Source organism: Puma concolor, chromosome D1 (genome assembly GCF_028749965.1).
Source record: "Puma concolor isolate L17-30 chromosome D1, mPumCon1.1.hap2, whole genome shotgun sequence".
Classification (NCBI taxonomy): domain Eukaryota; kingdom Metazoa; phylum Chordata; class Mammalia; order Carnivora; family Felidae; genus Puma; species Puma concolor.
In genome coordinates, this window is record NC_141676.1 from 44828165 (window position 1) to 44851900 (window position 23736).

The following is a 23736-nucleotide window of genomic DNA, read 5'->3' on the forward strand; positions in this document are numbered from 1 at the left end:
CTGAATTCGGATAATCTTTGAAATTTTGTCACTCTTAAATAGTTTGTTTAAAAGTTCCTTATTTAATAATTCCTAAAAAGACTCCCTCAGAAAGGGCTGGCAGCAGCCCAGTGGGGAAGGCTGTCTCCTTCGCCCTGCCCTGGGGTCAACACCCTGGAAAAGGCCTTCAGGAGATCGCCTAAGAGCCACGCCCAGATCCAAAGGCTCGCACCCGCCTCTGCACTGTAGACTCTGAGCGGTACAGAGCTGGGAGTAAATGTCGGGAGCGGCCAGAGGACTCTACGCTCAGCCAGCCAATGGCCAGGGAACGGGGGCGGGACCTCGGGATGTCCGGCCAATAGGAGCACGGCGGGGCAGAAGGGCGACCCCACTCCACGGCGGTGGGGGTTCGTAGCCCCAGCCCCCGGCCCGGGCAATGTGGGGCCCTCCGGGTGCCGAGGCGTGCGTGGCGGCGCTCGGAGGCGTGCTCTTTTTGCTGTTCTTCGCGTTTGGGATCCGCCAGCTGCTGAAGCAGAGGCGGCCCACTGGCTTCCCTCCCGGGCCGTCGGGGCTGCCATTTATCGGCAACATCTATTCGCTGGCCGCCTCAGGCGAGCTGCCCCACGTCTACATGAGAAAGCAGAGCCAGGTGTACGGCGAGGTACAGCCCGATGGGCTACGGGCAGGGAGGGCCCGGGTCTACCTCCGGGGTGGACCTGACGGCGGCTCCCGGGCCCGAGCTGTCGTCCCCAACCCTATGTGCAAGTGACTTGAAGGGAAACCCCGCCCAGCCAGAGTCCCCACCCTTCCAAAGCCCAGCGGGATCCGGCTGGGCCAGGCCCCCAGCAAGGGCGCGGAGGTCGTGCTCCCACGCCTGCGCGGTGGAGCTTCGGCCTCTTTTTTCTTTTTTCTTTTCTTTTCTTTTCTTTTCTTTTCTTTTCTTTTCTTTTCTTTTCTTTTCTTTTCTTTTCTTTTCTTTTCTTTTCTTTTCTTTTCTTTTCTTTTCTCTTCTCTTTTCTTTTCTTTTCTTTTCTCCTCTCGCGGGAGTTAGGCGTGTATTCGGTCCTACCCACGGATTCTTGCGAAAATGAGGCTTTCGAAGTGTAGGTCCTGGTGAATGTTTTTAATAGGAAGTTCCTGAATGTTTGCATCTGAGGATGCCTGGTCTAGGCGTCCCTGGTCTAGGCGTCTGCTGGGGGGGTGGGGGGTGGGGGTGTAAGAAAGCGCAGGTGAAGGCCCTTGGCCAAGATGCGCTCTTGAAAATTCATTGTGAAAGCGAATGAATTTATGACTAAAAATCGATGCGGAGGCCTACAGCGCAGAGCAGTGTCGCCCTGACCAGCCAGGAGCATCTTAGAAAACACTGAGCCAGGTGCCCTCTGGTAAACTCACGACCAACCGCAGGGCCAACTTCCGGCCTCTCCCACTAACCATTTACAGTGTCTCCCACTGTCTAGAGGAGGAAAGTTTGGCACAGAAATGCTGAGTGACTTGCAGACAGCAGCTAGGCCCCTCCATGCAGGGGACAAGGCCAGGAATCAAGCTTGTGATTGGAAAGGTGTCCTGACCCCAGAAGGAGACAGAAGTTTCCAGAGCATCGGCCCTGGCTGAGCTCACCTGTTATGTTTCGAATCCATCCATTCCTATGCAGCAGGAAGCTAGGCTGTGTGCCAGGTGCTGGAGATGTGGTGAGGAAGGCAGACACGGCCCGATTTCAGGGGGTTCGAGACCCCTGAGAGAGCAAATCTAGATATCGACCACAAATTGTGAATGCTTAGAAGGAAAAGTAGGGCATTGCTGTTTGGCAATTGTGGTATTTCAGGTTGGGGCTTAAAACCTTATCTGAACCAGTGTTTACAAGAATTACCCTGGATTTTGGTACCTCGGTAACCGTTAACGTTGTTAAAGGGTAAGTGGGCTTAGGTAAAGCAGATGTATGTAGTTCTTACATTTTTTTTGTCAGCCTTCCGGTTCTCCAGGAGTTGAGTGTATTTCTGTGATTTCCACTGAGTGTATATGAGCTCTGGTATGTGGGTACAAAGCATCATGAATTCTTTTTTTTTTTTTTTAACTATTTATTTAGAGAGAAGGAAAGAATCCCAAGCACACTCCACACTGTCAGTGCAGAGACCATTGAGATCATGATCTGAACCAAAACCAAGAGTCAGACACTCAACCAACTGAGCCAGCCAGGCACCCCTATTCTAGAGAAATCGTAAGATGTGAAAGGAGGCATGAGCCTAGCAGTTGAGTCCTCTTTTGTCAGATAAAACTGGACTTTTTCCTCTCTGAATGTTAATTTTTCCTCTTGTGTAATGAGAATAATGACTAGAAACAGTTAACTGCTTCTCAAATGTTCTTGGTTATAAATTGCAGAACAATTTATTAGGTCTACAACATAAAAAGTATATATAAGCTAATTATGTGAAACACTGTCTTGCAGAATAGGAAGTTGTTTTTCATATATAAATATTTGAACTGATAGGATCATTGTATTTACAATGAACATTCTTTTCCAGAAGGGGGTAACCTGAGTTTCCTATCAAAATAGATTACAAATTATACAAGACTTCATTTTGGGATAAGTAGATCTGGTTCAATGTATTTAAGAATTTGGCATGAGTAATTCGTTTTATTGCTGTTACGACTGTTTGAGGTGACCACGGTTCTTTACAAAGAGGGCAATTTACTGGAGGTGGTAAAATCAAGTAGTGCTATTAAGTACAGGAAGAACAGAGGAAGAGAGGAGAAAAAATGAAAAGGATGTATGCATTGAAGAGTAGATAACTGTTTGCCTGACTCTGCCCTTACACTTAAGTTGAAAACTACCTAACATATTGAAAACCACACCTAACATACTAATTCTTTCAGCTATAACAACATTTGATCCTTTTTTTTAAGTTTATTTATTTGTTTTGAGAGAGACAGAGACAGTGCGAGTGGGGGAGGGGCAGAGAGGTGGGGGACAGAGAATCCCAAGCAGGCTCCGCACTGTCAGCACAGAGCCTGACTCGGCTCCACCTCACAGAACTGTGAGATCATGACCTGAGCTGAAACCAAGAGTCAGACGCTCAACTGACTGAGCCACCCAGGTGCCCTGATCCTTTTGTTTTAAATTGTAGTTGACACACAATGTTAAATTTTAGGCATAAAGTGTAGTGATTTAGCAATTCTGTGCCCTATGCTAGTCTCACCACAATGTGACTACCATCTGTTACCATGCATTGCTATTCTAGTACCATATTCCCTATGCTGTACCTTTTATTCTCATGACTTACTCATTCCATAACTGGCAGCTTGTACCTCCCACTCACCTTCACGCATTTTGTCCATCCCCTCATCCCCTCCCCTCTGGCAACCACCAGTTCTATGTATTTATGGGTCTGTTTCTGCTTTTGTCTTTGTTTTTAGATTCTACATATAAGCAAAATCGCATATGTCTTTCTTAGCATAATAGCCTCTGTGTCCATTCATGTTGTCCCAGATGGCAAGATCTCATCTTTCTTATGGTTGAGTAATAATAATGTGTACATTATATCACGTATTCATACTTTCATATATTGATGGACATTTAGGTTGCTTCCGTATCTTGGCCATCGTAAATAGTGCTGTCATGAACATAGCAGTGCATGTATCTTTTTGAAACAGTGTTTTCAATTTCTTTGGACAAATACCCAATAGTGGAATTACTGAATTGCATGCTATTTCTAATTCCGATTTTTTGAGGAACCTTCATACTGGTTTCCACAATAGCTGCACCAATTTACATTCCCACTAACAGTGTACAGGGCTTCCTTTTTCTCCACGTCCTTACCAATATTTGTTATTTCTTGTCTTTTTGATACTAGCCATTCTGACAGGTATAAGGTGATATCTCATTGTGGTTTTGATATGCCATTTTCCTGATGATTAGTGATGTTGAGCATCTTTTCATGTGTCTTATGACGTGTGTGTCTTATGTGGAAAAATGCCTATTTGAGTCCTCTACCCATTTTTAATTGGATTATTTTTTTTACTGGTGTTGAGTTGTATAATTTCTTTATCTGTTTTGGATAGGAAACCCTTATGGGATATACAATTTGCAGATACCTTCTCCCATTCAGTAGGTTGCCTTTTCAGTTTTCTTTTTTTTTAATGGTTTCCTTTGCTGTTTACAAGTTTTTATTTTTTGATGTAATGCCAATAGTTTATTTTTGCTTTTGTTTCCCTTGCCTGAGGAACATATCTATAAATAAATTGCTAAGGGAAATAACCAAGTGAATACTCCGTATGTTCTCTTCTAGGATTTTTATGATTGTAAGACTCACATTCAGGCCTTTAATCTAGTTTGAGTTTATTTTTGTACATGGTGTGAGAAAGTGGTCCAGTTTCATTCTTTGCATGTATCGGTCCGGTTTTCCCAACACCGTTTGTCTTTTTTCCCATTGAATGTGCTTGCCTCCTTTGTTGTAGATTAATTTTATATTAATGGGTTTATTTCTAGGCTCTCTTTACTGTTCCATTAATCTGTGTGTCTGGGTTTTTTTGCAGGATCATAGTATTTTGATTATTATATCTTTGTAGTATATCTTGAAATCTGGGATTGTGATACTTCCAACTTTGTTTTTGTTTTTCAAGATTGCTTTGCCTATTTGGGGTCTTCTATAGTCCCTTACAAATTTTAGGATTATTTGTTCTAGTATTTCTAGTTCTGTGAAAAATGCTGTTGGTATTTTGATAGGGATTGCATTAAATCTTTAGATTGCTTTGGATGGTATGGATATTTAAACAGTATTGGTTCTTCTAGTCCATTAGCATGGAATATCTTTCCATTTGTGTCATCTTCAGTTTTTTTATAAGTGTTTTATAGATTTCAGAGTACAAGTTTTTCACCTCCTAGGTATTTTATTATTTTGGGTGCTATTATAAATGGAATTGTTTTATTAATTTCTTTTCCTGTTACTTCATTACTGTGTATAGCAATGCAACAGATTTCTGTATATTGATTTTGTATCCTACAGCTTTACTTATGCATCTATTACTTCTAATAGTGTTTTGGTGGGGTCTTTAGATTTTCTATGTATAGTATCATGTCATCAACAAATAGTTTTACTTCTTCCTGCCAATTTTGGTAACTTTTATTATTTTTCTTGTTTGATTATTGTGGATAGGACCCCAGTACTATGTTGAATAAAAGTGGTGACAGTGGACATCCTTGTCTTGTTCCTGATCTTAGGGAAAAAACTCTTAATTTTTCACCATTGTGTATGATGTTAGCTGTGGGTTTGTTATATATGGACTCTATTATATTGAGATATGTTCCCTCTAGTTGAGAGTTTTCATTATGAACAGATGTTGAGTTTTTTCAGATGCTTTTTCTGCATCTGTTGAGATGATCATCTCATTTTTATCCTTTATTTTGTTAATGTGGTGTATCACATTGTTGAGTTTCGAGTATTGAAACAGCCTCGCATCCCCGGAATAAATTCCACTTGATCATTTTAATTAATTTTTATATTTGGTTTACTAATATTTTGTTGAAGATATTTGGTTCTGTGTTCATCGAGGATATTCGCCTGTAGTTTGGGGTTTTGTGTGAGTGTTTGTGTGTGTGTGTGTTTGTAGTGTCTTTGCTGTTACTATCAGGGTAATGTTGACCTTGTAGAATGTATTTGGAAGTTTTCTCTCCTCTTCTTTTTGGAACAGTTTGAGGAGAATAAGTGTTAACTCTTATTTAAGTATTTGGTAGAATTCACTTGTGATGCCATCAGGTCCTAACTTGTTTGTTGGGAGTTTTTTGATTAGTCATTCAGTGTCATTATTAGTCTATTATTAGTCAAAATCAGTCTATTCAGATTTTCTTTTTGTTTTGGAAGATTATATGCTTCTAGAAATCTATTTCCTCTAGGTCGTCCAATTTGACATATAATTTTTCATAGTAGTCTCATAATCCTTTGTGTTTCTTTGAAGTTAATTGTTACTTTCCTCTATCATTACTGATTTTGTTTATTTGGGTCATCTTTTTTTCTTCATGTGTCTGGCTAAAGGCTTATCAGTTTTATTGATCTTCTCAAAGAACCAGCTCTTGTTCATTGATCTGTTCTGTTGTTTTTTTTAAGTTTCTGTTTCACTTATTTCTGCTCTGATCTTTATTATTTACTTCCTTCTACTGGTTTTGGTTTTTATTACTTATTTTTCCAGCTCATTTTGGTGTAAGATTAGGTTTTTTATTTGAGATTTGTCTTGCTTCTTGAGTAGGCCTATACTACTATAATCTTCACTCTTAGAACAGCTTTTACTGCATTCCAAAGATTTTGGCCCATTGTGTTTTCATTTTCATTGGTCTCTATGTATTTTTTTTATTTCCTCTTTGATTTCTTGGTTGACCCATTTATTGTTTGGTAGCATGTTATTTAACCTCCATGTATTTGTGTTTAGGATCCTCCTATTCCACCATCTTCCTCAGAAGTCAAACCTACTTTGAACAGATAGATTGGTTATCTCCATTTCATTTAGTTCTTTTTCTCACATTTTGTCTTATTCTTTCATTTGGATCATACTCTCCTGTCTTTTCATTTTGCTTGACTTTCTGCGTTTGTTTTTATGAATTAAATGAATAGATACTGCTCCTAAACATGGGTGGAGTGGTCGTGCCTGGCGATTTTGGCTGGATGGCTGGAGCTGTGGCTGGTGTGGGCTGGAGGTCCTGGGCACTCTGCTGGAACGACTGGAGCTGCAGTGGGCATGGGCCTGAATAGTCCAGGGGGTCTTCACACAGAGGGCTCCCTGGCAGGACAGCTGGAACTGAAGAGGTTGTAAGCCGATGGGCTCCTGGGGCTCTCCACACAGAGAGCACCCTGGCAGGACAGCTGAAGGTGAAGTAGGTGAAAGCAGGGATGGATGGGTGTCCCAGGGGGATCCCAGGACCCTGTGAGCAGGGGGTGCCCTGGCAGGGTGGCTAGAGCCATGGCAGACATGCACAAGGAGGTCCTTGGGCCCTCTGCATCAGGGGTACCCTGGCAAGTCATCTGGAGCTGAAGTGGTGTGGGCCTGGAGTATTCCAGGGTGCTTTGCACCTGTCACATTGGTGAGACAGCTGACTAGGGGTATCTTGGTGTATGCTGTGCTGGGGCCTCCTTGTTGGGATGGCTTGGGCTGGTGTGGGCTGGGGGCCCAGTGCTCACTGAGGCTGCAGGCTGGCTATGGTGCCCAGCCCCTGCTCCTTTCTATGCTGTCAAGGTGGAGAAGAAATGTAAACCATGGCACTTGCCATTCCTGATTGGGCAGATTTCCAGCAGCTTCCCTGTCATTTGGCAGGGTTATAGGGCTAGTTTATTTATATTCTAGTTGCCCTTTTAAACAATGTTTTTTTTTTTTTTTTTTTTCTGTGCCCCAGACAGGCAAGTCTGCTCTCAGCCCCTTAGTACTGTCGCTCCACACAAAAATTCACAGCATTGGGGGTGGAGATTCCCTTTGTTATTGTGTCTCCATCTCTCTTGTCATTCTTTATGTGGTCCGTCTTTTGTTGTATAGAAGCTGTTTCGGGATGGAGGTGGCGCCTGGGTAGCTCAGTTGGTTGGGCATCCAGCTCTTGATTTCAGCTCAGGTCATGATCCTAGGGTCATGGGATTGAGCCCTATATCGGTCTCTGCACTGAGCATGGAGCCTGCTTGAGATTTTCTCTCTCTCTTTCCTTCCGCCCCTCTCTCCCATGTGCGCTCTCTCTCTCTCTCTCATTCTCACTAAAATTAAAAAAAAGAAAAAGCTACTCAGTTCTTCAGGAGGAATTGCTTTATAAATAGGTGTAGATTTGCTGTGGTTTTGGAGGAGGGGAGTTCCAGGTCTTCCTATATCTTTGTCTTGGACCCTCCCTGGCAACATTTGATCTTTATCTTAGTTGTGAAACACCCTAAAGGTCTCTCATTGCATTACTGGTATTTTGCAATTCTGATGAAGTCTTACCATTAGTACAAGTTGTTAAATACTATACTTTTTTTGAAAGTAGGAGGAGACTATTATCTCTTACACTTCTGAGAGGCTGTGCAAGTTGTTTATAGGGCTTATTTGTAAATAGAATCTTATTTTTCCACTCTCTTCTTAATTTGGAGATGTGTGCTCACAGAAAAAGCCTGGACTTGAAAACTGCGTGTGAGAAATTACAGTCACCTCAAGTGACACTTACTTTTATGTAATCTGTGAATTCAGTTCTTTTTTTATAAATCTTGAAGGGAATATAACCAGTACTGGGGTCTCATACATTCATTTTAAAGGTAATCTTAAATGGAAATATACCACATCAAGAAGTATCATTTCCTTGGAGATTTCACTCTGAATGTGTAAGCTTCTGCAGTGACTTTACTCTTAATCCAAATTTTGAGAAGCATTTCTTAGCTAGCAAAGGTAGGAAAAGTATTTTTTACAGATTATTTTCAAGTAATGAATGTAAGGACCATAAAACAATTCCTTACTTTAAGACAAGTAGATTTGGCAGCTTATTGACATATTTACACAGAAAGCATTTATTGAGACTTTCATGCAAGGCACTGTGTGAGATTCTTTGGAAGGTTCAGAAGATGAAAGATGAAATCCCTGATTCTGTGGAGTTTATAATTTAGGAGGCAATCAGGAGACAAGAACATTCCAGGTTTCTGGTTCAAGATAGTATTAAGTAAGTGCCACGGAGGTATCTCAGCTTGTGCTGTGGTGGTTCAGAGGGGAGAGAGAGGGAGAGTACACCAAGAAAGGCTTCAGTGGGTGTTCCCTAACGACTTGGTATGGTTTGAACAGTATGGCAGTGATAGGAGGCATCTCAAATGAGAAGACAACCCAAGCAGATGTGGAAAAGTGTGTGGCAGTCATGTTTCATCAATGACACTTTCACATACCTCTCCTCCTAGTCCTTCACCCATGATATTGTATAATAAATAGTGTGCGTAAATGTATGTCTGTACCGCCAGTCATTAATTCAACATATATTTAACAATTGTCAGCATCTGCTCTGTACTGTCCTAGGGTGAAGATAATAGTAGCAAACACAACTGTTGTTTTTTTTTTAATTTTAATTTTAATTTTAAAAATTTTTTTTTAGTTTTAAATATTTATTTGAAAATTTATACTTTGAAATGAAAATGATGTGCAACTTAATTGTGTCATCCATAGGGTGGTTATGAAATTTCTTATTTTTTTTCAATATATGAAATTTATTGTCAAATTGGTTTCCATACAACACCCAGTGCTCATCCCAACAGGTGCCCTCCTCAATGCCCATCACCCACTTTCCCCTCTCCCCCACTCCTCCATCAACCCTCAGGTTGTTCTCAGTATTTTAGAGTCCCTTATGGTTTGCCTCCTTCCCTCTCTGTAACTTTCCCCCCCCTTCCCCTCCCCCCTGGTCTTCTGTTAAGTTTCTCAGGATCCACATATGAGTGCAAACATATGGTATCTTTCTCTGTATGGCTTATTTCACTTAGCATAACACTCTCCAGTTCCATCCATGTTGCTACAAAGGGCCATATTTCATTCTTTCTCGTTGCCATGTAGTACTCCATTGTGTATATAAACCACAATTTCTTTATCCATTCATCAGTTGATGGACATTTAGGCTCTTTCCATAATTTGGCTATTGTTGAGAGTGCAAACACAACTGTTAAAAATCCCTGCCCTAGTGTAGCTTACATTCTCCTGGGGGCTGAGCGGAGGGGGGGAGATGGGCAATATAAATACAATAAGTGAAGTAAATAATATGCTGGAGTACAGAGTATGAAATAAACTAAATTAAGGCAAGAGAGAGGAAGAATGCTAAGGGATGAAATTTTAACTGGGTTAGAGCAGGCCTCACTGCAAAAAAGAAGGCCTTTGAGCAAAAGCTTAAACTATAAGAATAACCAGGGAAAGAACATTCCAGGCCAAGAGAACACCTACAAAGGCCATGAAGTGGGAGTATGCCATGTCAAGAATCACCTATTATGAGACAAGTTGAGAGACTGTTATGATAACATAGGGAGACAATGAAGACGGCTTAGAGTGTCAGTGATGGAAGGGTAAGAAATTATCATACACTGTTTACATTCTGAAAATAAGAAACAACATGGCTACTAAGAAGTGATGTGGGGCTGGAAAGAAAAATAAGAGTCTACCTGGGCAGCTCACGGGCAATTTGGGTCCTGAAGAGCTGGAAGGGTGGATGGAGTGGTCATTAACTGAGACAGTGAAAAATTGTGGGCAGAGCTGGTTTGTAGGGAAGGGAAGAAACTTAAAGTTCATAGACTAACTTCTAGATGAGAAGGAAAGTGTTTCACAAACCTGTATCAAAAATCCTTGAAAACAGCATATAACAGAATAGTTCAAATAACAGTTCAAATAACAAATTCCCCAGTTTTACCCTCAAATAGGGAACCACATTTTTGAGGAAAAGTGGATTTTGTAACAGTCTTCTCAAGCCATGGCTCCTCCTTGGTTTTTATAATCCATAGTGTCCACACCTGATAGATAGCTGTACCCTGCACTATGACCCTCATGTTTGTTCTCCCTCCCTATTAAGACACTTTTCAATCCCAGGGTTTTCTACCATCCTGTGAAATCACCAGTCTGCTTTTTTTCCTATTTTCTAATGCCATTCTTTCATGCTGTGATACTGTGATTTATAATAAGAAATATATATTTGGTCTTTGTCCCTTTCCTGGAATATACTTCCTAAAGTCCTTGGAATTTCCTAAGTGATTAAGGTGTCTTTTGTTGTTCTTAACAAGCCCCTTTCAACCACATGGGAGTTTATGCTAATGAAGTAATTTTTTGGAAAGACCCTAAAATGGGAGTTTATTACCAGGAGAAACAAGCCTGATTAGAGGGTTGGAACTTTCAGTCACGCCTCCACTACCTCTGGGGAAGGCAGAGGGCCTAGAAGTTGATTCCATCACCAATAGCCCATGTTAATCGCGTCTAGGTAATAAGGCCTCCATAAAAATGCCTGAATTACAGGGGTTCAGAGAGCTTCCATGTTGGTGAACAGGTGGAGGTGAGCAGAAGATGGATAGCATGCCTGGGGAGAGCATGGAAGCTCCACTCCCCTTACCCCATACCTTGCCCTATGTGTGTCTTCCACGTGGCTGTTATGTTCTTCTATAATAGGCCAAGTTATGTCCTTCTATAATAAACCATTCATCTAGTAAGTAAAATATTTTCCTGAGTTCTGTGAGCGACTCTAGCATATTAATCAAACCCAAGGAGGAGGTCATGGGAACCTCTGACTTAAAGCCTTTTGGTCAGAAGCACAGGACTTGGGATGGGCACCCGAAGTGGAGATGGGCAGCAGTCTTGTGGGACTGAGCCCTTAACTTGTGGGATCTGACACTATCTCCAGGTGGATAGTGTCAGAATTGGTTTAAATTCTAGGACACTCGGCTGGTGTCCCAGAATTGCTGAGGTGTGGAAAACCCTCACGTCTGGTTGTCACAGTGTTATAGGAGAGTATTGGGAATAGAGGAGGCACACAGGAGGTGTTTTTTCCTTTATAGCTGTTAAAATTACACTGCTGGGAGATGACTTCAAGATCATTCCATTACTGCTTTGGGAGCCGAAAGAGTCCCACCTTTTGCTCAGCTGGTAGCCGTTCCCTTTGCGCTGAAACTCTCACACTGCCACTTTTGACTGATACCACTGCTTGCCACACACAGTCCATGCTACTTCCCCAGGGTTCTGGTGTTCCTGCTGCTCAGTTGGCAGAACCTATCCTGTGCCAAAGACTCTGTTGCTCAGTTGGTTGCTTCTGTTACAATTTGGAGATTATTTGGAGGTTTCATCACTTTTTTTTTTTCCCAGTAACTACTTCCGCTGAACTTCTATTCTCTGCTAAACCTCCTGGGTTTTTGTTTGTTTGTTTGTTTTGTTTTTTACGAAGTCATGTGAACCATGGTTAAATCTGCTGTACTTATTTGCACAGAGATGAGGCTTGACTAAGTATTTTGGTTCTAAAATGCTCTCAGCCAAGCCCTGAGAGGATGAAGATAAGCAATCTTTGCACCCCACTGATAAAGTAGCATTGCTCCCTTGCTGGACTAGTCTCTTATTGTGGACTAGCTAGACTACAGAGGTGTTTCATTGTACATGAACCTGAGGTGAAGCACCTGAGGAACTCCAGCAAGGAAAGGATGGATATTCTGTCTTGCCTTCCCCTTAGCTGAGCGGCATCCACCTGTGCCTATGTGGTAAAGGCCTTTTCTCCAAGGTCACATTCCCTGAGAGGCCCTCCTTGTTGACTTCATGGAATTCAGGGACCCAAATACAAATGAGCCCAGTTATAATATGTTCATATTTCAAAGTTATATCTCAAGTAACCCCGTCCCCTACCTAAGCTTGGAGTAATAAATAATATGTAGATGGTGTTGCTTCCTCATTTATCTTGGAAATAAAAAGAGATCCCTAGATATCATTGAATGTATTAAGTTGGAATGAATCTTAAAAGAGCATCTAAATCAAGTATCATGTTTTCTCGGGCAACCCTGAAGCCCAAAAAGGTTAAACGTTCTGCCCAGGGTCCTACATTTGTTTAATGACAAAGCTTAAACTAGAACCCAGGCTTCAGGAGCCCAGTACTCTTTTCATTACACCATTTATAAGATTATGTCTCCAGGCACTGACTCAGTAATGAAATCATAGTGTTTGATACGCCTTGTAGAGAGAAGGCATTCAAACCATTGTCAGTTGAGTAAAAGATCCTTCTGTTTTCAGGGAGGTAACAAATGCTGGGAGAGCTGGACTTAGCACATGTGGATTTCCATGGTTATATTGGTCATGCATTTTGCCATTTACATGTTGTTGTTCTCTTCTTCTTAAAGATCTTCAGTTTAGATCTTGGAGGAATATCAACTGTGGTTTTAAATGGCTATGATGTAGTAAAAGAATGCCTTGTTCATCAAAGTGAGATTTTTGCAGACAGACCATGCCTTCCTTTATTCATGAAGATGACAAAAATGGGAGGTATGTGTATTTTCACTTGTTTAGTGATTTACTATTTTAAATTACATTCCTTATTCTATGTAAATTTAGTACATAGAGTTTGGATTCTGTTGTACTGAAAAACAGGAAATAATCAATTAATTTAGGTTATAGAACCTCGTATTTGAAGACCTTTCAGGTCTGACAGCCATATTTTAGACCAATTCATGGGAGCTCGAGGGAAAATGGCGGCATAGGAGGACGCTGGGCTCACCGCGTGTCCTGCTGATCACTTAGATTCTACCTACACCTGCCTAAATAACCCAGAAAACCGCCAGAGGATTAGCAGAACGGAGTCACCAGACCCAAGCGCAGACGAGAGGCCCACAGAAGAGGGGCCCCTCCTGAAGTGGATCACCTAAGGAGAAGCGAGCTAAGCCTGCCCCCCCTGCCGCTGTGCACCTTGCCTACCCACCCCAGCTAATACGCCAGATCCCCAGCATCACAAGCCTGGCAGTGTGCAAGTAGCCCAGACGGGCCACGCCACCCCACAGTGAATCCCGCCCCTAGGAGAGGGGAAGAGAAGGCACACACCAGTCTGACTGTGGCCCCAGCGGTGGGCTGGGGGCAGACATCAGGGCGGACTGCGGCCCCGCCCACCAACTCCAGTTATACACCACAGCACAGAGGAAGTGCCCTGCAGGTCCTCACCACTCCAGGGACTATCCAAAATGACCAAGCGGAAGAATTCCCCTCAGAAGAATCTCCAGGAAATAACAACAGCTAATGAACTGATCAAAAAGGATTTAAATAATATAACAGAAAGTGAATTTAGAATAATAGTCATAAAATTAATCGCTGGGCTTGAAAACAGTATAGAGGACAGCAGAGAATCTCTTGCTACAGAGATCCAGGGACTAAGGAACAGTCACGAGGAGCTGAAAAACGCTTTAAATGAAATGCAAAACAAAATGGAAACCACCACGGCTCGGATGGAAGAGGCAGAGGAGAGAATAGGTGAACTAGAAGATAAAGTTATGGAAAAAGAGGAAGCTGAGAAAAAGATAAAAAAATCCAGGAGTATGAGGGGAAAATTAGAGAACTAAGTGATACACTAAAAAGAAATAATATACGCATAATTGGTATCCCAGAGGAGGAAGAGAGAGGGAAAGGTGCTGAAGGGGTACTTGAAGAAATAATAGCTGAGAATTTCCCTGAACTGGGGAAGGAAAAAGGCATTGAAATCCAAGAGGCACAGAGAACTCCCTTCAGACGTAACTTGAATCGATCTTCTGCACGACATATCATAGTGAAACTGGCAAAATACAAGGATAAAGAGAAAATTCTGAAAGCAGCAAGGGGTAAACATGCCCTCACATATAAAGGGAGACCTATAAGACTCGTGACTGATCTCTCTTTTGAAACTTGGCAGGCCAGAAAGAATTGGCACGAGATTTTCAGTGTGCTAGACAGAAAAAATATGCAGCCAAGAATCCTTTATCCAGCAAGTCTGTCATTTAGAATAGAAGGAGAGATAAAGGTCTCCCCAAACAAACAAAAACTGAAGGAATTTGTCACCACTAAACCAGCCCTCCAAGAGATCCTAAGGGGGACCCTGTGAGACAAAGTACCAGAGACATCACTACAAGCATAAAACATACAGACATCACAATGACTCTAAACCTGTATCTTTCTATAATAACACTGAATGTAAATGGATTAAATGCGCCAACCAAAAGACATAGGGTATCAGAATGGATAAAAAAACAAGACCCATCTATTTGCTGTCTACAAGAGACTCATTTTAGACCTAGACCAATTCATGCTGATTCTATTGTAGTAATCCCGTCTGTAATATTATAAATAATGTTTTAAAGAATTAACATTTAATAATAGCTTCAAGTTTTTGAAACATGTTAGGAATACACATGTGCATGCACACTTGAATCAAAAGTATTTTTTAAAGCCTGTCTTGAATACTTGATGACATTTTTACTGTCATTTTGCTTGTAGAATATGAAGCAGCCTTTCTTAACTACATATGTAGTTAATGACACATAAATGAAGAATTGTGGGATTTATGTAAAGGACTAGCTTCTGTTTGATTTAGTGTTGATCAGTGTTGGGTGATTCCATATTCAACAAGAGAGAAAGGCTGAAAGTTAATAGGTTCGTGAGCAGAAAGCCTAAACTAGAATGTTGAAGTTAGATACAGTGGTTTTAATACTTAATAGTCTAAGAGTTATACAATAATGGTGTCCGATATTCTCTAGTTTAATGAGAGCTTCACACTTAATTTCAAAGAAAAATGTAACAATATTTTGCTTACATAGACTAAAAATAAAGACATTGAAAAGAAAATAAAAATTAACCATATATTAAATCACAAAACAAAAAAACTAATGCAAAGAAAATACCAGTTGTAAAGGACAAATTCTCAGGCCAGAGTATAATGATATTTGAAAGCAATAAAATAAATAAAACACAAATTTCCAGCCTCTTAAATACTCTTCTCAATAATAATTAGGCCAAAGAAGAAATTATACCACAATTATAATAGGAGACCTTTAAGGAAATTGTGAAAATGAAAGATGATGTTAGCAGAGCAGTATTTGGGATAAAGTATAATACTATATATTTTTCAAAGCTATAGATTTATAGTTTGGACTGTTTTTATTATAAAGAAAGTTAAAATAAGCATTCAACTTGATGTTTCCAAAAAACAGGAAGACAAACAGAAGTAGAAAATTATGTGTTATTTTAAGATACATATGCACTGAATTTGAAACTGGGAAATGAGCGCCACCATTAGCCCACTCTTTGAGTGAAAGTTGCCCGGTAGGTGGGCTCAGCCTATGCTTGGCCAGTGTAGAGTTATAACAAGGCTCCTCTGAACCTTCTTGTACATGTGTCCCATATGCATACATCTCTCTAGGGCTTGCTCTCATCCCTGTGCCTTTGCACTAGCTGTTCCCTCTAGAGCAGTGATCTTTCCCTGGATATCTGCTTGGCTCACTCTCTCGTGTCCTATATCTTTACTTACGTCACTTTCTCAGTGAGGCTTTCCCTGACCACCCTGTGTCTCCATCTTTGCTGTATAATTTGTTTGTTTGCCTCTCCTCACTAGTATGTAAGGTCCAGAGGAGTGGGGATCTCTGCCTCTTCCGTTTACTGCTAGGTCTGTTACCTAGCACACTGCCTGGAACACAGTAGGTCTCTATAAATACATGTTGAATGAGTATTTGTTGAATGAATAGTCATCTGGAAACATAGAAAAGACAACTATGGGAACGTAAGATTATTACATAGCACTTCAGACCCCTTATGTATGGTTAATGTTATTATAAGCTCCAAATTCAAAAACTGTTGCTGAAATGTAAATTTCATAGGTACCTCATGTACAGGAGAATGTGACATTTTTTGTATTAGGTACATGTATATACCAGTTATGAATGAAATTTTAAATAAAGCACATGTTACATAAATGTATATGCTAAAGATGTTTTCCTCGATAGGCAACTTATTTTTTTTAACTTTTTGCAAATCACCTTTTAAATTCAAGTATAATTAACTACAGTTATTTTATAACTACAGTGTTATATTAGTTTCAGGTGTACAATATAGTGATTCAACAATTCTGTACATTACTCAGTGCTCATCATCATAAGTGTACTCTTAATCCCCTTCACCTATTTCACCCATCCCTCCCACCCACCTCCCCTCTGGCATCCACCAGTTTGTTCTCCATATTTTAGAGTCTGTTTTATTGTTTGTCTCTTTTTTCTTTGTTTTGTTTCTTAAATTCTACATATGAGTGAAATCATATGGTATTTGTCTTTCTCAGACTGACTTATTTTACTTTCATAATACCCTCTAGATCCATCCATGTTGCAAATGGCAAGATTTCATTCTTTTTTTTTTTTTATGGCTGATTATATTCCCTTGTATATATACCACATCTTCTTTATCCATTCATCCATCAGTGGACACGTGGGTTACTTCCATATCTTGGCTATTGTAAATACTACAGTAAATGTAGGGGTGCATCTTGATAGTTAAAGGGAGTATATTCCCTAGTAGCAACATGAGAAGAGCAGAGTATACTGTGAAGACTGAAATTTTAAGGCAAGCAATATCAACATTGGAAGTTTGAGTTTCATGTTTGCCCTCTGTCCCTCTGTCTTCATTTGGGCTGCTTTAATAAAAACACCATATAGACTTAGTATCATAAACAACAAACATTTATTCTCACAGGTCTGGAGGCTGGGAAATCCAAGATCAAGGTGCCAGGAGATCTGGTGTCTGGGAAGAGCCTGCTTCCTGACTTGTAGACAGATGCCTTCTCCCTGTATTCTCGAATAGCTGAGAACAATAATCTCTTCTTGTGTTTCTTGTAAGGGCACTAATCCAGTTCATGAGGCTCCACCCTCATGACCTCATCACCTCCCCAAAGGCCCAACCTCCTAATACCATCACACTGGGGGTTAGGCTTCAACATATGGATTCTGTGGGGACACAAACATTCAGTTCTTGGTATCCTCCTTTAGGCTTGAGTATTTCCACCACATTGATGCCTCATTCAGCTTTCCTTGGCCTCTTCAAGAGTTAACCTTGTGTAACATATGCCTTTAACAGGAGGATGTCTGTATTCTAAAACCTAGACTCTTAATGCAGAAGATTCCTAATCCTTGAAGGATGATTTTCAGCTGTTTGTTTAGTCCAAGATAAAATTTTGCCCATGGAACATGCAGTGATTTGTCGTTTATAGATGAGGGGTATAGTAATAGTTAGAGAATACAGGTCTAGTTCACCCAGGATGAATTACATAAGACTGTCCAGTTTCATGCGGTGGGAGAATTACAGGTCTTTTCTGCCTGTCCCCAGATAAAAAGTAGACAAGCTTTATCTGTTGACAGTATTCTGTGGCTAATGAGTAGCAGAACAGGGCTTAAAACCACTAGGTTTATAGAAAGAGAATTGGAGAAGAATGACTGACCACTCTTTTTTACTCCAGAGCGTTTCCAGGTGTTAGATACAGGAATGCTGGGATGATCAAATTTTTTAATACTTTTGTTTTTTTCAGGCTTACTTAATTCCAGATATGGTCGAGGATGGATTGATCACAGAAGATTAGCTGTAAATAGCTTTCGCTATTTTGGATATGGTCAAAAGTCTTTTGAACCTAAAATCTTAGAAGAAACCAAATTTTTTATTGATGTTATTGAAACATACAAAGGTAGACCTTTTGACTTGAAACAATTAATAACAAATGCTGTTTCAAACATAACCAATCTGATCATTTTTGGAGAACGATTCACTTATGAAGACACTGATTTTCAGCACATGATTGAGTTATTCAGTGAAAATGTGGAACTGGCTGCCAGTGCCTCCGTCTTCCTGTATAATGCCTTTCCATGGATTGGCATCTTACCTTTTGGAAAACATCAACAGCTATTTAGAAATGCAGCTGTGGTCTATGATTTTCTCTCCAGGCTTATTGAGAAAGCTTCCATCAACAGAAAGCCTCAGTTACCTCAGCATTTCGTTGATGCTTATTTGGATGAGATGGATCAAGGTAAAAATGACCCATCATCTACTTTCTCCAGAGAAAATCTTATTTTTTCCGTGGGTGAACTCATCATTGCTGGAACCGAAACTACAACCAATGTGCTACGGTGGGCAATTCTTTTCATGGCCCTTTATCCTAACATTCAAGGTGAGGATTCTGTTGACCATATAGGGCTGTCCTTACATTTAGGACTCACACATGTCTTAGAGTCTTTGGCTGTGTACAAAGCATTTTATTTGGGAATTTCTCCTGTACTAGCCGAGAAGAAAAATATTTAATAGTTGTAAAGAGTTTCACACATCTGTTCTCCCAAGTCATGTAAAAACCTCAGATAGGTCTTATTACACCTATTTTGTAAATGAGGGAAAAGTCTAAATGGCTGCCTTGCCCAAGTTCAGCCACTAGAAGTGGCAGAGCTGGGACCTGAACGCCAGTTTCTTCAAGTCAGATTTTATGTTTCACTATTTCCCTGGCTGAGAGTGATGTTATTCCAATTGTAGGGTTGTTTAATTTTTATTTGTCTTACTTTTGATTGTTAATTTTTTATTACTTTCAGTGTGTTTTTCACAACAAAGTTACTCAGAGCTTTGGTTTCTGGTAGCACACAATATATGGCATATAGTCAAATAGAACTCCCAGATGATGAAAAATCTGAACCTGGTTGTCCCCATACCCTGTTGACTTATTATAGGTTATCCTTTGTTTTGTCCCAAAGAGAAATTATTTGGCTATAATTCTAAGAATTGCATAATAACTTGAACACTTTTCCTCTGACAGGACAAGTTCAGAAAGAGATCGATTTAATTATGGGACCCACTGGGAAGCCTTCTTGGGATGACAAATGCAAAATGCCTTATACCGAGGCAGTTTTGCATGAAGTTTTAAGATTCTGTAATATAGTGCCATTAGGGATTTTCCACGCAACCTCTGAAGATGCAGTCGTACGCGGTTATTCCATTCCTAAAGGCACGACAGTAATTACCAATCTTTATTCTGTACACTTTGATGAAAAGTACTGGAGAAACCCAGAAATATTCTATCCTGAGCGTTTTCTGGACAGCAGTGGCTATTTTGCCAAGAAAGAAGCTTTGGTTCCTTTTTCCTTGGGTAAGAGAACTTTCACTGGGGCATAACTTCAGGACAGAGTGTAATGACGGTTGCTCATGTATGACATCTTAATCTGAAGCATTCCATTGTAGAATTAAAGATTCCAACACCAGAAACACAACATTGATTCTTACAGGAGAGAATGGTTTAATTAGAAGTCATTTACACCTGTTTCTACTCAACGCTTAATTTTGTAACTAGAAAGAAACTGTTGAGAAGCTCTGGCTTCTGAAACTTTTTTGCTTGTGGATTTTGGCTTGTAAGCAAAACTTACAGAGCTAGAAGTCCGTAACAGGTGGCTTGAGAAACTGAGACCCAGGGGAAGAAATGACACCATAATTTGAAGTAAAATGAAAACACAGCTCTCTTGGCTCCTAGTTTATTATACCTCATCTCCAAAAATACGGCTTCTGCTGTGAAAAAATACACAGATCACAAGATCCATGGAAAATGGACTGAAAACTCTTCCTTTAATTGGGGAAGGGTTAGCATTCAGTCATTTGAAATGAAATGAGTTTCTCCTGGATCTAGAGAACAAAATGTCATACCTCAAATTCAGTCTTTCATGGTGTATCTTGGGCTGTGTTGCAACATGAAAGGGAAGTGTGGAAGGGGATTCATAAGCTTACAGAAGTCCATGATCTGACAAAAGAAGATAAAGAAATGGGCTCTGAGAACTGAAGTGCCAGTTTTTATTCTTTTTAATAAACATAACTTTCTTTAAATTCCAGATTTCCTTAATGGTACCCACATATTAGATACAAATTTTGGTAAATATTGTGGATTTTTTTAATGTTTATTTATTTTTGAGAGAGAGCGAGAGAGAGAGACAGAACATGAGCAGGGGAGGGGCAGAGAGAGACGGAGACACAGAATCTGAAGCAGGCTCCAGGCTCCGAGCTGTCAGCACAGAGCCCGGCGAGGGGCTCGAACTCACTGAGCTGAAGTGGGACACTTAACCAACTGAGCCACCCAGGCACCCCAATATTGTGGAGTTTTAAAAAAATATGTTTTGTTGTTTTGTTTTGCTTTGTTTTGTTTTTAGGGAGAAGACACTGTCTTGGAGAACAGCTGGCTCGGATGGAAATGTTCCTGTTTTTTACAACATTGCTTCAGAGGTTTCACCTGCATTTTCCACATGAACTGGTTCCAGATCTGAAGCCCAGATTAGGCATGACATTGCAACCCCAGCCCTACCTCATCTGTGCAGAAAGGCGCTGAAAGTGCGTGGATGTTTTCTGGGAAAAGGCTATCTGGTTGCCTTTTACCTCTGAACCTTGTTTATCTAATCAGTGTGCGCGTTTGGACAAAAATCACAGCATCATAAAGCCAAATGAACACAGGTGTGTCTTTGAAAACAGTACTAAAGCAATAATAAGCATTAGCTATGTTTTTTTTAAGCTTTTATGACTTCTAAGGCAGAATTATCTGTGGAGGAAAACAAAGGTGCAAATGACAGGTGTTGCTTAAGTAAGAAGGGCCGTGGATGCCCTAAGCAGAGCCTGACTTTTCAGCCTCTTGTTGAACACCACGTACTTCTCATCCTTTCTTAACTCCATCTTGCTCTGGTCCTGGGGTCCCTGTTTCCAAATGCCAATGCCAGCCCCCTTCTGGTCAGGTATCATCATTAATGGGTAGTGTGGTATGCGTCCAGTTTAATAGAGGACTAAAGGAGAAATTAGAACCCAGATAAAGGAGTTTGGCGTACAGAGGTATTTTAGACATGGTGGCAGATAATAGAAGAAATATCTACATATTTTAGAACCTGCCAATGCTTTCAAGTCTTGCTCCCTACTATACCTTCATAAAAATTGTGTCATCTCCTTATAAATGAGGGTCCCTGTGACCCCTGAGTATTCATCCTCATAGCATCAGTTCCGTAGAAGGAAATTGCAATAATGTAATTACAATAAAAATGACCCCCAGAAAGTGATTATTAATTCTTCACAGGCACAGACATTTTTCCTAGTACCACTCTTTTCCTAAACCAGGCACAGGTCCTAAAGATTGAATCATTTTACTTGTAGAGGTCTCTAGTCAATTCCTTGGATTATTGTATTTTCCCGAAGATAATACTATATAAATCCAAAAAAAAAAACATGCTTTAGAGTCAGGGTAAATGTATACATTGGGACACTTCAGAGTGATGGGCTTCTGTTAATAATGATGCCAGGAAAATGTGTGAACTGTGACTGTCCTGATCAAACTGCTCTGTGTATCTACCCGTATATAGTTTTTTAACAAGATTTCTTCCAAGATTATACATCAAGGGTTTCTGCTCGTATAACTTGGCTCATGAGTACTTGCAGCCTTGTTTGTATATATACAACAATGACTTCTGTTAAGAATATGAATTTAGGGGTGCCTCAGTGGCTCAGTTGGTTAAGCGTCTGACTCCTGATCTCAGCTCAGGTATTGATCTCAGGGTCGTGAGACTGAGCCCTACATTGCTCTGTGCTGGGCGTGGAGCCTACTTAAAAGAAAAAAAAGAGAGAATATGAATTTAACCTTAGTAACTTCATCTGTTGAATATTTCCAAGTGTGATGAATCAGGAGTCTTTGCCTTTCTGGCTTATTAAGATGTTTCTGGTTGCAGGAGGGAAAAAGTCCTGGGTAGATACACTTCAGTGGGACATTTGGAGGTAGTATGGCAGTTTTAGGGTGAGTATGTCCTACATGCTCCATACTACAAAGATCTGCTTGCTCACATCCCTCGATTTGGCTTCCCAGATGGCATCAGCTTTATCTTAAGGCAGACTCGTGGAAGTACATGTGCTTGGTTCTCCTCCTTGTAGAGACATGGGAGCTTTTCAGATATTCCCCCAGAACTGTTCTTTGTGTCCCATTGGTCCTAAGTTACATGCCCATCTTTTAAAACTCTGTCTTTTGAGTGGGATTATGGTTCACTTAGGCCTGACTTCTAGAGCCCGTGATGGACTTGGCTTCTCCCAAAGTACATGTGCTACCCTGGGGAAGTATAGTTACCTAAACAGAAATAAGGAGAGTTATGAAGAGAAGAGGAACTCCTGACTAGCAGACCAATTACAATGTCCACTTCACTGCCCCCTGACCACTTGCTAGGCCCAGCAGCTATCCTACCTGCCTCCCTGCCTCTAGACAAATGTGTTCATTCAAGTTGCTTTTTGATCTTTCTCTTCCTTTGATGAGCAAATCTCTCATCCCTGGGCCTCCTGCTTACTGTCATATCTCCTCTGAATGCCTGAGGTGAACTTCTGAGACTGGAGATTCTGGAGGGTTGGTGGTCTTAGCGAAGAAATTTACTGAACTGGAATGGATTGTAATCAAAATTAAGGAGGCTTCTTTTGCTCCTGAATGCTACCACTATTTCTTTTAGGATGACCTTCATAAACCTACAGAGAATGAAAAACATACTGTTTATTTTCTTTACTTTGTACCCATTTCTTATGTTACATTTTTTCTTACTGAGGTCAGTGCGAACTTGACAAAATCATTTAAAAATGCAGATTCATAGCTTGTTCAATGTAAAAGAGCTTTCATCTCATTGTGCTCATTTTATAGCCAAAGAAATAGGAGTTCAGAGGGAAAATGATTCCTGTAGTTCATAGCAGACACATGTCCTTCATCCCTATGCTTTTTACTCCTAATGATTTATACTGTGCTTTACAGTTTATAAGGTTGTTTTTCAATATACTGTCAACTCTTGACTATTTGGAGCCAATTAACTGTGGTAAAAAATAAAATGCTGCCGTTTTTGAAAACTATAAATTAACATGAATTAGTAGTCCATAATGGAAAATATTTATTTTGGGAAACCATGTAGTAATAGACTATGGATCTTCTGCAGTGGAAATGCCTTCTCTGATCAATCAGTGGTGAGCTCCTACCTAGAATGTTGGAAATCTAGCTTCCAATTCAAAATGGCAACTGAGCATTCTTCTCCTCAAATACCATTGAAATAACTCTAAGGATAGAAAAAGGGATAAAGGCATTGAGAATGGGGATGGAGGACCATATTAGTGAATTATATACTTTGAAGTTCTAAAAGATAGAAGGCAAGTGGAACAATACTGAAAGCACTACAGACAAGACCACGCATAGTCAAAGGCTGAGGTAGAGGTGGGAGCTCATTCTTCAAAGGACAGCTAAGGAGAAAATCAGATAAGGAGAGGAGCTCATGAGGACGACAA

General features: G+C 40.4%; 1 protein-coding gene across 3 annotated transcripts; it reads left to right on the forward strand.

Annotated features, from left to right (window-relative positions):
- The first annotated feature begins 339 nt into the window (after window positions 1–339).
- CYP2R1 (cytochrome P450 family 2 subfamily R member 1) lies at window positions 340–23314 on the forward strand. 3 transcript variants are annotated; one of them, XM_086677907.1, is made up of 5 exons: window positions 340–640; window positions 12792–12933; window positions 17975–18607; window positions 19238–19567; window positions 20613–23314. In XM_086677907.1, exons 1-5 carry the CDS (start codon window positions 416–418, stop codon window positions 20786–20788), a joined length of 1506 nt encoding a protein of 501 aa, XP_086534033.1. In that variant the 5' UTR covers window positions 340–415; the 3' UTR covers window positions 20789–23314. The 3 variants fall into 3 exon arrangements, with proteins under 3 accessions (XP_086534033.1, XP_086534034.1, XP_086534035.1); XM_086677908.1 differs by having other exon boundaries at window positions 504–640; window positions 18384–18607; XM_086677909.1 differs by lacking the exon at window positions 12792–12933 and having other exon boundaries at window positions 513–640.
- Window positions 23315–23736: the final 422 nt, after the last annotated feature.

Excerpts from the sequence above, each read along its gene's own strand:
- CYP2R1 (XM_086677907.1), top strand. The coding sequence starts at position 416 with ATGTGGGGCCCTCCGGGTGCCGAGGCGTGCGTGGCGGCGCTCGGAGGC. Across the intron at positions 641-12,791 it reads AGAGCCAGGTGTACGGCGAG|ATCTTCAGTTTAGATCTTGG; the intron begins GTACAGCCCGAT and ends TTCTTCTTAAAG. Across the intron at positions 12,934-17,974 it reads GAAGATGACAAAAATGGGAG|GCTTACTTAATTCCAGATAT; the intron begins GTATGTGTATTT and ends TGTTTTTTTCAG.